This window comes from Pezoporus wallicus, unplaced genomic scaffold, assembly GCF_028554395.1.
Source record: "Pezoporus wallicus isolate ANWC-B61680 ecotype Strahan unplaced genomic scaffold, APGP_CSIRO_Pwel_v1 contig_2012, whole genome shotgun sequence".
NCBI classification, from domain to species: domain Eukaryota; kingdom Metazoa; phylum Chordata; class Aves; order Psittaciformes; family Psittacidae; genus Pezoporus; species Pezoporus wallicus.
Genome location: NW_026639840.1, coordinates 1,927,902 through 1,944,281, shown reverse-complemented (window position 1 = coordinate 1,944,281; position 16,380 = coordinate 1,927,902). Strand labels below are relative to the sequence as shown.

The following is a 16,380-nucleotide window of genomic DNA, read 5'->3' as shown; positions in this document are numbered from 1 at the left end:
ATATTTAAACTTAAAGCAAAATAAATGTATGAGAACTAAGATATATTTATTCATGAGACACCAACTCAGTTGGCAACAACAGAAGACTTGTTTCATTATTTAGCTGGAAGGATATTCTTCCTCCAAGCTGTCTCACTCTAAAAATCTGTATTTGAAAGAAAAGTATTACTGAGCAGTTGGTATGTATCAGCAGTGTATTTCAGGAGGGCAACTACATTGATTGGAATTGTTAAAGAGGGTGCTATTGAAAAGAAAGTTATCCATTCCCTAAAAGTACTTCCACCCCTTATCATTTATAGTACTGAATTTAAGTGCTGTCAGGCCTTTATAAGCACCTTGGGCAAACATTATTAGTGGAGTCTCCCATAAGTTAGGGGGTTGCCAGGAAAATGTACTGAAACTTCTTTATTTTTTAAAGAAAGCTTGAAATGTGTGTTTCTTAATCCTCCTTCATAATGTAATTAGAAAGTGATTTAAAATGCCATAAATATTTGGTCAGTCAAACACAAATGAACATGATTGATGGCGACATTGCACACATTTAACTCATTATGTGTTACTTTATGGCAAAAAATTATTTGTGTAAATGGTCTGCCTGGTATTAGGGGTAAAACAAACTAAGAAACCTCAAAATATTATATTTGTTCCTAATATTTTCCTTTTGGTTTTAGTGATGTAGTCTCATATGGAATCTTTTATGTCCTCTTTGGCACCAAACTGAACAAAAAGGAAATCAGCTCAAAAAGGTTGAGGTTCTGTAAATACTTAAAGGAAGAAAGGTAGATTGCACAACAAACTATATGTTAAGGGAAAAAAAGCTTTACACTTGTAAACTGTATTTCAATAGTCCAGTCTTTTTATAGCACAGTTATTTTATTAATAAAAGAATTGGAACTCATTATTTACATAGTCTTAGAAAAAGACAGAAATACAATACTGTGCTGCAATTTCTGTATTGTTTGGATTAGCAGATGTATACCAGAAGTCTATCCATATGAAAAACATTGCAAAAAGTAAGTAAATGGAATAAAAGGCAGAGGTGGTCAAATTGTCCCTGTATACAAACATGCAAGCCAATGTAAGTTAGCATTGTTGTGTAAATTAATAAAATGTGGAATGTGATCCTCAAGTGTAACACAAGTCCACAAACAAATTAGTTTTCTCTTTGCTCTGTTGGTAAGACAGTACCCCTCATTCTAGATCTGAAAAATAATCTAGCGCAGTCTCCATTCTCCTCTAAGCTAATTTGAGAGCTGGAATGTTCTGTGGGTTTTTTTGGCAGCTGTTGCTCACACCCATACATATGCAATGCCCACTTTTCCCACTACATTGCTTTCCAGTCCAGGCTAAAAGAGAGACATAATAAAGCCATACAGATTTACATTAGTTAACTGCTTTCCTACTTATAAAACATGTTCTTTTCACACCGATTTTAAAAAACATTCTTGCAGAAAGAACTGTGGGAATAGTTTGCAGAGCAAAAAATTTTATATAATGCTTTGATTTAAGCAGATGATGGAACTGAGTGAAGAGGTAGTTGATAATTTGTAATACTTAAGAAAATTAAATTAAGAATGTAAATCTAAGAAGCTTCACTCTGCTAGGAATGTATGAACTGCTTTCAGCCAATTACTTATCTGTCAGATTTGGTATCCATATCTAAATGCATAATAAAACCAGACATTCACACAAGAAATTTGGATGGACTGACAGGACATTATAGGTGAATATGAGGAAATGTTTAAAATATATTGCTTTCAATGTACAACTTCTGTTCAAATACCAGTGAAGAATGTTCTGTCTGTACTTTTTATTCGCATCTGTGTTTGTAGAAATATATGCACAATTCTGTAGAGTATTGTAAGATTAAATGTCAGGAACCCCTGGAACCATTCTTAGCCTAGGGGGAGGCAGGAGTCTCTGCATTAGACGGAAGTAGATGAAAACAGATTGGCAAGGGCTCAAGAAAATTTCTCCAGTGAAGATGTTATTTTCTAGGTATTTTTCGTAAATCGTTTCTCTACAAGGCCTTATGGGCATCTTTAAAGAGTAAGTTTTATCTGTATTTTAGAAAGGAACTATGTAACAACTTGCATGTTGCTTACACAACACTTTATTTAATTTTTTGGTACAAACCTTATAATTTTGGGAAAACTGTTCAGACTTTCCAAATTGCATGCACTTAGACAAAATACTGCATAATGGGATGCACATGGTGAGCAAAAGAAAAACATAGGACATTAGAATAAAGCAGGATCACTTTAACAACAGAACTAAAATATTTAAGTACTATTCTAGAGGGATAATCAATAGAATTAACTCATTAATTTACTGTAGGTTGGGTTTTTTTTTGGGGGGGGTATTATTCAGTTTGGATTGTTTATGAAAGTAAGTATGTGTCTAAAAAATCAAATGGATGATGTTCCAAGCATCTGAAACTATTCTCAAAGAATTTCTACTGTTCTTTTTTCTTTGCTTTGTGATGATGAACTGAGCTTGTTCAATGCTAGGCAGCAGACTTTATATCTGCTTTCATTGTGCTTTAAAAGAATTTTCATTCTGCCACTTCCTCAATATTTATAAAGACATCCCACCATCCTTTCCCTGTTTTACCTTGCAAAATACAGTAAAAGCTCCTAGGTCACACTACAACTCTAGCATTAGTTCTCTGTCTTGATAGTGAGACTTAGATCTTGACAAAAAAGATTATATAGCACTATCAGGCTCAGATATACTCAATCTCTTTCATGTTACTCCTGATAATTATACTGCCAGGGGATAGGGGTGGGTATATTAAGGGTTTAGGTATTTTCTGCCAATACTAATGGTTGTGCATGAAAGAGGTACATAATTTTTTCATATCTCTCTCACCACGTCTCACTAGGAAATTATTATATTATGTAAATATATCTCCCAATAATAACTTTCCGTCTATATACAGGTAGCGGAGAGTAGAGCAGCATTGCAACTTTAAAAAAAAAATACAGATGAAAATTATATTTCTTCTCTTGGGACACACTATGTCATTTTCCATCTATTCTTCACATAGGCTATTGAATCAGTGGGTAATTTGTTTTATGACTATCCAAGAGACACAATTGCAGTGTAACGTAGAATCTTAGAATGGTTTGGGTTATAAGGGACTATAAAGATCATCTAGTTCTATCCCCCGTGCCATGGTCAGGAACACCTTCTACTAGACCAGGTTGCTCAAACCCTATCCAGCCTGGTCTTGAATGTTTCCAGGGATGGGTCATCCACAGCTTTTACTAGAAACCTGTTCCAGTGTTTCACCACCTTCACACTTAAGAACTTCTTCCTAAAATCTAATGTAAATCTACCTTTTCTAATTTAAAGGCATTACTGCTTGCCCTATCCCTACATGCCCTTGTAAAAAAAAAAATCCCTCTCCTGATTTCTTGTAGGCCCCCTTTAGGTACTGGAAGGCTGCTATAATGTCTGGAGCTTCCTTCAGGCTGAACAGCCCCAGCGCTCTCAGCCTGTTTGACCATCTTCATGGCTGTCAATCCATTCTCCTCCTCCCAGACTGTATTTGTGCCTGGGTTGCTGTGATCCAGGTGCAGAACCTTGTACATGGCCTTGTTGAACTTCGTGAGGTTTCCATAGGCCCCCCTCTCAAGTCTGTCAAGGTCCCTCTGGATGGCATCCCTTCCCCTCCAGCATGTTGACCACACCACACAACTTGGTGTCACTGCAGACTTGATGAGGGTTCACTCAGTCCACTGTCCATGTTGCCAACAAAGATGATCAACAGTGCCGGTCCCAATACCGGATCCTGAGGAACACCAGTTGTCACTGGTCTCCACTTGGACATCGAGCTGTTGACCATAGCTGTTTGGGTGTGACCATCCAGGCAATTCCTTATCCACCAAGTGGTCCATCCATCAAACCCATGTCTCTCGAGTTTAGCAACAAGGGTGTTGTGCAGGACAGTGTTAAATACTTTGCACAAGTCCAGGTAGATGATGTGAGTTGCTCTTCTGTTATCCACGAATGCTGTAACCCCATTGTAGAAGGCCACAAAGTTCGTCAGGTACAATTTTCCCTTAGTGAAGCCATGTTGGCTGTCACTAATCACCTCGTTATTTTCCCTGTGCCCTAGCATAATTTCCAGGAGGATCTGCTCTATGATCTTGTTGGGCTTGAGGTGAGACTCACTGACCTCTAGTTCCCCAGGTTTTCCATTCTTCCCTTTTTAAAAATGAGCTTTATGTTTCCCCTTTTTAAGTCAGTAGGGACTTCACTGAACTGCCACAACTTCTCAAATATGATAGATAATGTCTTGGCAACTTCATCCTCCAGTTCCTTCACGACCTGCGGATGCTTCTTCTCAGGTTCCATGGACTTGTGTATCTTCAGGTTTCTTAGATGGTCCTGAACCTGATCTTTTACTACAGTGGGTGGTTCTTTATTCTCAGTCCCTGCCTTTGTCTTCTGTGACTTGGACAGTGTGGCTGGAGCGCTTGATGGTGGAGACCAAGTCAAAAAAAGTTGAGTACCTCAGTTTTCTCCTTGTCTGGGGTAGTCAGATCTCATTTTCCTCGCATAGAAGGCCTACATTTTCCTTTGTTTTCCTTTTATCACAACAGAGTCAGGAAAAGATAATAATGGGCTTACAGTACTGGAGAGGAACTTGGAAGATATAGATTCAAGTCACAGTGGTGGTATGGCACATTCTGTGTGAGGTCCAGCAGTTACCTAAACTCTCTTTACCTTTTTCCTAGCTGTGATTTGTATAACTTAAATTTTTGTTGCTCTTTGTCTTTATAAACATAAAATTGAAACTACTATGGTATATCAGCAGTTCTTTAGATTCATTAATCAGTATTTCATGGTATCCTAATAGATCTTAAACATTTCAAAAACTTAATTAGGTTTAATTTAACATTAACCATTATCTATGAAGCTTGATCACTGCTTACTGAATGACTGGTTTTTTTTTTTCCAGTTCTGTCTTGGTCCTTGACTAAGGGTGGGTACTTAACTATAGGTCTGATCTGCAGTTCTTTCCTCCAAATAAACTCCATCTGCCTAAAGAAAAGAAAACAACAGAAGAAAGTAGAAAGGAGAAAGACATAATGTATTTGTATATTTCAGGTGGTGTCAATCTAAGAAAAATCCAGAAAACAGACCATCAGTTACAGACATATCCTTGCTATCATTACTCTTATTTGTTACCAAGCCTGCACTTTGTCTGTTTTATGTATATAAAGAGTTGCTGATCAACAACATTTGCAAGGTTCACATGAATCAGAGGCTTATAAAAATGTGATATGACTTCTCTGTGTGTGGTGGAGAATAGCACAATGCAAATCCCTTTTAGCATCCCACATGATCTCTGAATGGTGAAACAATTTCTATGGAAGAAATTTCTCTTGATTGTTTGCAGCCCACTTGTCAGGGAGTGTATGATTTGGAACATCTCCATATCGCAGTTTATTCTTGCAGTTGTTTACTTCTTCAGTGCTAAAGTAACTGTTTACTTGGCACCCTATCAACAGGAGAAGGAAATGTAAAAGAAATAAATTCATTATAATTTATATTTCACCGGTTTCTTAAAAAGTTTCCAATTCTTGCGTTCTTTAGAACATTCTTTTGAAAGGGTGCCTTTTGGCTAGTTTAATCTGGGGAAAAGATTGCTGAATCACAAATTAATACTCAGGCGGTAGTATAACAGTTCAGACTTACATAAAATACTATGCAAGTCCTGTCAAGATAGCTGTGTAATTCAAATTTTTTAATACTAGATTCCTTTTTCCCCAGAAAGATTTGTGTCACACCAAATACCAATGAAAGTTATGTTATGCTATAACATAGCGTCTAAAAGAAATATTATTATTCAATAATGTAATATAGCAATATTAATTTTATTTTAATATAACATTATCACATTAATGATATAATCTGAAATTTATTTTTTATTTTTTCTAACTGAACTCATTATTTCAAAATACACTGTTGTTTCTTTCTGCTCTGTGCTGTCCAGACAATGATCTAAACATGTCAGAATTGGTAGAGGTGGTTTGAGTGATTTAAACAAGCTGCGGACCGGCCTATTACAGGGAAGAGATAGTTTTGATTTTTTAAAGAATTCAAAAAGCTCAGCATTATTATGATTATGGTGTTTCAATACAAGCCATGTATGGACATGGTATGAAAATGCTTCTTTCAGTTAGGCAATCAGCAGAGCTGTAGCTTTTGTATATGCTGGTAGGACAATGTGCTTCTGCCACTGTAAAGGCTAAGCTCTAATTCCCTTTTTGAAGCCTTTTAATGTGGCTGTTGCTTTATTTCTTGGTAATGGATAATATAATTCTGGTTTTGCTCAGTGGGCTTGGTAGGTACTGCATCCCTCACTTTTTTGGTACTGGCTATCCATAAAATGCTACTTCGACATGGAACTGGTCTTGATGTCTATTAAAGCTTTTAAAGGTGAATTTTCTTCTAACATGATTTAGACTTTGTTTTTGGTTTTGTTTGTTTTTTGTGGTTTTTTTTCAGCTTATCCTGATTAGCAGGAGACAAGGGGTCTGTACAGTTTCAGTATAGAGTAAATTACAGGGTTGAAGCAGGCAAAGAAGATAACCACATTATGAGCCTGAAAGAGAAGGTGGAAACACTGCTGATGGGGAAGTAAGAAAAAGAACTCTATCCGAGAAGGCACTGTCAGTTGGTGGCTCTACATCCTCTGGTACATGTCAGTAAGGCAGGCTAGTATTTCCATTTGGGTAAAAGAGTTAAGAAGGAAATAGCAAGATATACAGGACATTAGCCTAGAGAAACAGTTCTGCTGGTATTGTGGGTGATGTTAGGTGATGATATGGTAAAGAAGAGAAATAAAGAGGCAGAGTCAAGGGCAGAGACTTATGGAACTGCAGGCAGGGGAAGTGGGAATGAAGGCAGCTCTCCAAGAGGAAAAGGATTAGAAGAGCAACATCACTTATAGACGTATAGAATCCTTATTTTGTGACATTTTCTGGGCTTCATGATTTGCTACTGGAGTAGGAATATGGAATACAGAACTATAACTTAATTTTTTTAGAAAATATAAAGTGTTTAATAAAAATGTCTAAGAAGGAACAAGAAAAATATATTCTAGACCCTTGGGGAATTAATTGGACTCTATAACTGTTCCAGCTTTTGTTTTTAAAATTTAGTTTACAGCTTGTACTCATACAACATTATTTCATAAATCATATAAGATTTTAAAAGCTCCTAAAGATTTAATTTAAAATTAAAAACTATCAATTATTTAGCGTGAAAGTTTTGTTGAACATTTAACGTTTTCATCTGATTATGCCTTGTTTAGAAGCATAATTTAGAGTAGAATAAGTACAAATACTGAAACAACAATATAAACAAAACAGTTAAAGGAAAAATAGAATTAATATCCATAAGAAAGTCATGAGTGATATCTATGTAGGCTTGGGTTCTTTTTTAAATATATGAGGCAGAAGCCAGTTGCTGGATACATTATAAATGCATAGAGTATATTGTTGGTCACAGACCTGACTGTCTGGTGATTAGCATTTTCCCATCTTAAATTTTTACTGTTTTTTGAATTTACATAGTGAGATTTCCTTGTTATGCAAGAACTTGCTGCTTTAATACTGTTTTAAACCAGCTGTTGCTTTAATACTGTTTTAAACTACAGCTGGTTTAATACTGTTTTAAACCAGCTGTAGTTTGACACAACAGGCAAAGATAAATTGTTGGTTAGAAATGCTTTTCTCAATTTATTGCTGAATATCTGAAAAATTATTTTGGACACTTACCCAGGTCACTTACATCACATGTATTAATTTATTTTCTTGAATACTGACACAGACGTAACGTTACACTGCTTTTTGGAATATACATTCACAACAAACCCCACACCCCTCCTAACATGCCATAATGCTTTTACCAGAAAGAATATACAGGCCTAAGTTTTGTTACTGTAAGGCATTTCATACCATTAAAATCACTGACTGAATATTATCAAAGGCATTTGACATAGGGGATTTTCCTCGGTTCAGGTGTAGCAGTTATTTTATTTTCCTTCCTAGTAGCTGGTGCAGTGCTCTATTTTCGACTTTAGTCTGAGAACAGTGCTGATAACACACTGATGTTTTTAGTTGTTGCCACGTAATGCTTACTCCGAACAAGGACTTTTCAGTCTCGTGCTCTGCCACTGAGGAGGAGGATGGGTAGCCGGGAGGAAGCATGCTTATTACTTTAAAGTAATTTTTTTTTTTTTATTTTAAAATAAATTTTAAAGTAATAAGCTGTTTGTCTTACTGGACTGAATTGTTTGATAAGAATTTCTAAAATGCTGAGTTTTCTGTGCAATGGAAAAAAAATAACGTGGCTCATACTTAACTGGTTGCCGTTACACTGGCTCTAGGACTTTATACAAGAAAGATCAGCAGTGTAGATTAAAGCACTTGAGCCTCACCTACAGTAATTAATGAGGATGGATGTTCCTGAAGCATCCTTTTTCCCACTTCACTGGGCCTAGCTACAGCTGTTTCCTCCAGGATTAGTATCGTCATCTCTTTAGACAATGTGAGCTGAGCTTTGGGAAAAGCTGGGGATACCAGAAAAAGAGAAGTTGTGAAATGTTTAAGGTATATATATTTATCTAAGTCCTTCTGAAATCAGTTGGTATTTGGTACTTCAGCCCTTCAGGTAGCTTGCAAAACTCTACCAATAGTTTTAAAAATATACTTTTTTCATTCTATCTAAACTCAATGATGTCTCTTTTTCTGCTCTGTATGATGAAGACCATAATGGGGCTACCTAAACAGTGGAACGAATAGTTTGTTGTCTTGTTGGTTTTGGGGGTATTTTTGGTTTGGTTTTTTTTTTTGTTGTTTTGTTTGTTTTTTTTTTTTCCAAAGAAGTAAATGTAGCTATTAGAAATGGTTAAATTACAAGATAAATGTTTTCATGATCTTTCCTAAAGCACTAATGACCATTGAAGAAATTCTTTCAATATTTTTTCTCATATTTCCTTGATAGCTATAGCTGCAGAGAAGAAAAAAAAATACAGTTTTAAATGTAAATAACTTCATAATGCAACAATTGCACCAGAGAATTTTCAGAAAGAGAAAATTGAGAAACTTTTTTCCTCAAGCTGTCTACAACCTTATTTCACCTCATGCTGAATATGCTTGACAAGAATGGAGTGTATTATTTTTAAATAGGATACTTAGTTTATTGACTACATAGACTGTTTTTTTTTTCCCAGCATTCCAGGAAATCCTGTAAAAAAAAAATATTAATTGCCATAACAGTCTACTGACTTAATTATTAAAATCTGATGATTCATGTTTAAGCAGTTGTTTGTAAATTTTAAAGAAGGCTTTTGGTTTTACTCAGAAGTCTGCATCTGTGTTGTTTTGTTTTTTTTGTTTTAGATTGAGGAGGATACATGGCAGAAATACTACCTGGAAGGAGTCGCAAATGAAATGTATACAGAATATCTGTCTAGTGCCTTTGTAGGTTTGTCCTTCCCTGCAGTGTGTGAGTAAGTACAAATGCGTATTAATATACATAAGTATTTGCCTTCTCTCAAGTGAAATGTAAGGTTTCTGCAGGATACTTTTTCACTTTGCTACAGTCCTAATGTTGCTACATCAGATGGGATCCAATAAAATAGACATTAAAGCAGTCACTGCTTGGAAGTATTCCAAACATTGTAATGCCTGTTTTCAAAAGAGATTTAAAATTAAGTGATTGAAATGAAAGCATAAATGTTTTCAGTGAAAAAATTGAACAAATTCATCAGCAATCCATTTAAATTGAGTTATTTACTCATAAGTTCTGTCCTATCATTTCTTCTAATGATTCCCATTTTTGAATAGTGGTTGTCAGTGTCACCATCCTGGCTTTTGTCCCATTTTAAGGAAATTATTCATTAATTGAAACAGATGTAGTAGATTCATATAAGTAGTCTGGCATCCAGAGCTCTGTGGGACTGCTTGCAAACCACTTCTAACAAGTGAAATATGTCAGAAAGAATAAATCTATTCTGTAATGAGAAAGGAGTTTTTGAAGGATATAGCATATAGGCATATGTAAGCATGGCATAAGCTGTGCTACAGCTTTATTTCTAGAGACTGAATATCCTTATATTTGTCCTAGAATGATTCTGTGAATAAGAGATATGTACACACAAGATTTCTGTGATAATTTCCATGGGGCCACAAACGTGGTCCAAGATAGTTTAGCACAGTCATATTTCACAGAATCATAGAATTAGCTAGGTTTGAAAAGACTTTTCAGATCAAGTCCAACCATTACCTCAGGGCTACCAACTCCACCACTAAACTGTGTCACTGAAGGCCTCATCTTCATGGTTTTTGAACACTTCCAGAGACAGTGATTCTGCCACTTCCCTGGGCAGCCTGTTCCAATTCCTGATCACCCTCCTGGTGAAGAAATTTTTCCTGATATCCAGTTTAAATCTCCCCTGGTGCAGCTTGAGGCCATTGCCACTTGTCATATCACTTGTTACTTGGGAAGAGAAACCAGCCACATCCTCCCTCCATCCTCCTTTCAGGTAGTTGTAGAGAGTAATAAGATCACCCCGGAGCCTTCTCTTCTCCAGGCTAAACAACCCCAGTTCTTTCAGCTGTTCCTCATAAATCTTGTGCTCTAGATCCTTCACCAGGTTTGCTTGCCTTCTCTGGACCTGCTCCACTTTCTCAATATCTCTCTTGTAGTGAGGGTCCCAGAACTGAACACAGTATTTGAGTTGTGGCCTCACCAGTGCTAAGTACAGGGGGATTATTATTTCTTGTGGTCCTGCTGGCAGCACTATTTCTGATAAGGGCCAGGATGCCGTTGACCTACTTGGCTGCCTGGGCACAAGCTGGCTCATGTTCAGTGGCAGTCAGCACCCCCAGGTCCTTTTCAGTCAAGCAGCTTTCTGGCCACTCTTCCCTAAGCCTTGAGCATTGCATGGTGTTGCTGTGGCCCAAGGGCAGGACCTGACACTTGGCCTTGTTAAACCTCATACTGCTGGCCACAGCCTATTGATCCAGCCTATCCAGATCCCTCTGCAGAGCCTTTCTGGCTTTCAGCAGATCAACACTCCCAGCCAACTTGGTGTTGTCTGCAAATTTACTGAGAGTGCACTTGACCCCCTCATCCAGATTGTCAGTAAATGTATTAAGACTGGCCCCTGAGGAACACCACTAGTGACCAGTTCCCAACTAGATGTGACATCGTTTACCACGTCTTTGGGCTTGGCCATCCAGCCATGTTTTTTACCCATTTAAGAATGCACACATCAAGGCCATGAGCAGCCAGTTTCTCCAGGAGAATGATGTGGGGGACAGTATTAAATGCTTTTCTAAGATCTAAATAGACAATGCGTACAGGCTTTACAGCTGTATCAAAAGGTCACAAGAAGGATTGTTGAACAGCTTTTGCTTAGGGACTGTTCAAATGCTTGAAAAGAAACAGACCCACTCTGAAGTGTTTGGTGCCTAACTAACTAATAGAAACACTTATACAGACTTTATTCTTAGAGGAGGAAATAGAGGAAGTAAGATATCTCTTATGTAAAGGAGAATGATTTTGCTTTAACTCCTTGCACTTCTCTCACCTTTTCTGATATGTACAGTAGCAGAAACATATGAGGCATAAGAATGAGGGAGAGACAACTGTTAGACAAATATTACCCATTTAAAAATCTTTTTCTGGGATGTAGCTATGACAGAGCCCAGTCTTAATTTGCTAGTAAAACAAGCATGCTCACAATCCATCCCTCCACTATGTTAATAAGACTGTGAGTAGGTTATTGAGGGAAAATGTTCATTACTATAAGTACAAAACTTTGTCTGAATAGCTTGAAATAGAATCTCATAATGTATTCTATACATTTGTTTTATATTCAGAAAAATGGTAATTTGTGCTGCTTACACTAACTACAATCATGAAAACTAAATTTTCATGCAAAACCATTATCAAACATAGCTGAGTTTCTATAAAAGTTCTTGGAAACATGCAACTGAGACTGCGTTTGACATATAGCTGACATATATTTAACTGTGCTGGTAGAGCTGAGATAATTGATAAAGAGAGGGTTTTTATTGACATCTATAGAAGCATGTCTAAACTTCGGAACTCTCCTCAAGCATTTGATTATTTGGAGGCTTAACTGTGTTTCCTAGTTTAAATTAAAGAAGATGATCTCAAATTTCCCAACATTTAATTAACACTATTAAATTCAGATTAATTAAAGCACATTAGAAATTGTAATGTGATGTTATGTATTAATGAGTTTGGTGCATAGGTATTGTCATTACTGTAAAAACTGGCTATTCAATTTCCAGAAGAACTGAAGAGCAGCAAAAATCTTTTGCACTGGCTTCTGAAGGGGAAATTGGTGGACAGACTTAGTGTGATCAACTACACACGTGTGGATATTCACAAGAAAATTATTGCCGAAAACTTTGTTAGATCTATAGAGTGAGTGTTTAAAAGACCCATGCCACATTCTTAGCTTCTGCACATGACAGGGCTGCCAGCTTCCATCCCCTGCCTCCATCATCTGTTACCGCGTTGGAGACAGGAAGCTAGTATATTGTAACTTTCAGCCGGAAGATCATTAAAGCCTGGGGACAGGAACTTTTTTCCCATGATGAGCCTTCAAAGAATAAATAGGCTCATATCGTGATGTAGCAAAACAAAAGAAAAGAGATCAAAACTTGTATATTGCATTCAGATACATCAGGGGGAATGTTTACTGAAGTACTAAAGAGCACTGAAACTGTTGCCATGCAGGTGCTTTAGGCACTGTTTATATGTAGTACTTTTCATCAGTTTCAAATATCTCCCCAATATATTTGTTGGTTCCTGACTGACTAAAGAAATTAAAAAGTGCATTCTTCAGTGTTTTGGCAGTAAGCATGTACAATATTTTTCATGCACTGAGCCTTGCAATGAGTATTAATTTGTATCCAGTGATTCATAACATGCGAAACACAAAATTTAATTGTATTTCATTTTACTGGCCAGATGGGAATAGACTGGAAAACATACCTTGAATATGTACTAATCTCTGTGTGTCTTCACAGCTGAGATTATGGTTAAAATTGTAAACTGACATGGAACTGCCTGCTTAATTAAATCCTATCTAGTAAACTAAACTTCTCTTTGGTATTGTTCACGTTCCATTAAGTTAATGATTCCATGATTTTAGTGGAGTTACTTCTGCTCTGCATCAATGTAAGATTCACAGTAATCACATATCTAGAAACATCTGCATGATTACACACACATGGCATAGCTGCATTATTTTTTCCTTCATTCTTCTGTATTTCTGAGCTGGCCTGTTAGGGTATCTTATCCTTTCAAAGAATGCTGAAAGTTTTTACTGTCTTTCTGAGGTGTAAATAATAAGTCAATAGTCATCCAATATAAACAATATTATAAGTGGAAATAACTGTAATGGCAGTTAAGTACTCATTTTGAGCAAATTTTCCAGTACTTTTAGCAATACCGTCAGTGCCTTCTGTAGTATGTATGCGATAGATTTTGGCTGCTGGCTTTCCATTGCTTAGCATCTCTAATTTCTCATCCCCTTGATTTGTGTTGTCATCTGCTCTTCCATAGCATACTTAAGATCCAGCAATTCTAATGCAATTGTGGAAGTGCTTGTAACGATATAGTAAGACGCTTGTAAAGTACATCTCACGTATTTTAACAAGACTCCCCAGAATCTTGCTGACAAACTTGTAATTTTATACTTGATCAGATAACCACTAACATCACGGCTTTTTTTTGCCTTTTTTTTTTAATTAATTCTATGGAATTCTACTATTGGAGTATTTACTATTTTTTGTGCCTGAGCAGTACATGAGTGCTCAGATTCTGGAAGAACCCAGCTGTAGGTTGAAAACAGAAGGTCCCCATACAATTTGCCAGCTGAGCCTGGGATTTGTAGGATGTGATGGGCTAATTGAGAATTCAGTAACTATCAGGATTTTTTCTGCCCATTTCTGATATTGGCTGCAGTTCCGGAGGTACTCTCATGGTCCTCCTCTAGACTTGTTCCAACCGTTCCGTGTTGTTCTTAGGTTCAGGACACCAGAACTGCACACAGTACTCCAGGTGAGGTCTCACAAGAGCATAGTAGAGGGGCAGGATCACCTCCTTCGACCTGCTGGTCACGCTCCTTTTGATGCAGCCCAGGATACGGTTGGCTTTCTGGGCTGCAAGTGCACACTGCCTGCTCATGTTCATTTTCTCATCAACCAACACCCCCAACTCCTTCTCCGCAGGGCTGCTCTGAATCTCTTCTTTGCCAACCTGTAGCTGTGCCTGGGATTGCTCCGACCCAGGTGTAGGACCATGCCCTTGTCATGGTTAAACTTCATGAGGTTGGCATCAGCCCACCTCACAAGCGTGTCAAGGTCCCTCTGATGGCATCTCTTCCCTCCAGTGCTTCAACTGAGCCACACAGCTTGGTGTCACTGCAAACTTGCTGAGTGTGCACTCAATCCCACTGTCCATGTTGCCAACAAAAGTGTTGAATGGGATCAGTCCCAACACCAACCCCTGAGGGACACCACTCGTTACCCGTCTCCATTTGGACGTTGGGCTGTTGAGCACAACTCAGTGTGCAGCCATCCAGCCAGTTCTTTATCCACTGGGTACTCCATCCATCAAATTTATGTCTCTCCAGTTTAGAGGCAAAGATGTTGTGCAGGATGGTGTCAAATGCTTTGCAGAAGTCCCAAAGAAATATTCTGAAGAAATAGCAGAAATTATCTGATCACAGTGATTTCTGAAATCTGATATAGAAATTGAATAGTTCAGTTCAGCAGCCATTTCCTTGTTTTCTGCAAAGCATGTTTTTGATGCAAAGTATGCAGGGTGTTGCTAAATTTGCATTAAAAATATAAATATTGTTGAAATCTATGCAAAAATATTAATAACACTGAAGAAAGGAATTTTGTAGCGAAGCACTGAACACTGGAAAAGTTAGTGTATGATATAAAGATGCCATCTATAGAAGGATGAGCTCTAGAGTAATTTGTGACAAATGTGTGGAACAGGAAGCATTGAATTTGCATACGATTCAATGACAAAATTGGAAAATGGTTTCTAGTTGTTTAAAAAAAAGATGGTTAGTTTCTTGTTTATTCTCACATTTTCTGTTAGCTTGAAGCAAATAGTGGTGTGCTACATCACAGTTCTGCAAGTCTGTATCACCCTTGAGTTCTTTTAATAGTCACTTGTACAAACTTCTACAACTGCAAAGTGTTTATTACAGTATCAGAATATATTTCCCGTATATTGGTCAGAGATTGCTTCCAGTCATGCTCTACATCTGTGACAGTAGTGGGCATTATTGACTTACTAATATAGTACTCTCATTTTACTTCAGTACATATCTGTTTTCTAAGGAGTGCACACTACAATCTACATATGGCTGAATTCCAGCAAAGATTTGAAAATATTCCTCAACATGTCCAAAGCTATAGCCAACTGCAACTTTATGTTGTGTATTATGACCTTTGTTATTATTGGCTGGACTTAGTAACATAGTGTGTTGGTTCTTATGTCTGACACTAAAACACTCATCGGTTTATATTTTTAGGAAAATAATGTGTTCAATATCTTCCAAGTAGAAAGACCTTAATATATGTTCTGTGTATACCTAACTGAAAAAAATGGAAAATATTGTAGTGTAAGTTCTCAGAGAAAATATGTATCCTAAAGCGATCCCTACATATGTAATATTTGTTGTGAAAAAGGACTGACTTTTGGCTGCTTCTTTTCCTGCAGGCTGGTGTTTGCGAAACTAAAGCTGTTAATGATAGCCATAGAATACAAGTCGGAAAAACGAGAAAGCAGGTATGTCAAATGCCTACAGATTTTTCTGGAATGCACTGTCAAGAATTGTGCCTGCTTTTTTTTTCAAAATGTACATGGCTATACTTATACCTTTGAAACATTTTAGAGTATAATTAGCATGCCATCATGTTATACCATTTCACATAGCACTGAAAAGCTTTTATTTCTTCCCTATTGCTCTTCTCTAAGTTTAATTCAAGTCAGAACATTCAGTAGAAAGTGGGCGAACAGTGATAGTCCCATCTCCAGAAGTGCAATTCATTTTTACTTAAACAAAATCTTCAATGTTTTTGTTCATAGTGTATCAGTTTTAATTGGAGGTCCAATTACTTATTTTGCTGAAAATCAAAAAGTGGTAAATAGATGTGAGATCAAAACTTGTTATGGCTATGTGTATTCTCAATAATTCCATTGAAATGAGTTTGGAAGAATCAATTTAACTAGGATACAACATAAAAAGGCATATCAGATAAACAGTATTTATATGGTCTGTTTTGACAAAAA

General features: G+C 36.9%; 1 protein-coding gene across 43 annotated transcripts in view; it reads left to right on the top strand.

The window, feature by feature from the left end:
• KCNMA1 (potassium calcium-activated channel subfamily M alpha 1) overlaps positions 1-16,380 on the top strand; it is a 483,481-nt gene that overhangs the window by 347,358 nt on the left and 119,743 nt on the right. For all 43 annotated transcript variants that reach the window (XM_057416305.1, XM_057416302.1, XM_057416303.1 and 40 more), the window contains 2 exons: positions 9,423-9,532; positions 15,808-15,876. In XM_057416305.1, coding sequence (XP_057272288.1) covers positions 9,423-9,532; positions 15,808-15,876 — 179 coding nt within the window. The remainder of the gene's footprint in view (positions 1-9,422; positions 9,533-15,807; positions 15,877-16,380) is intronic.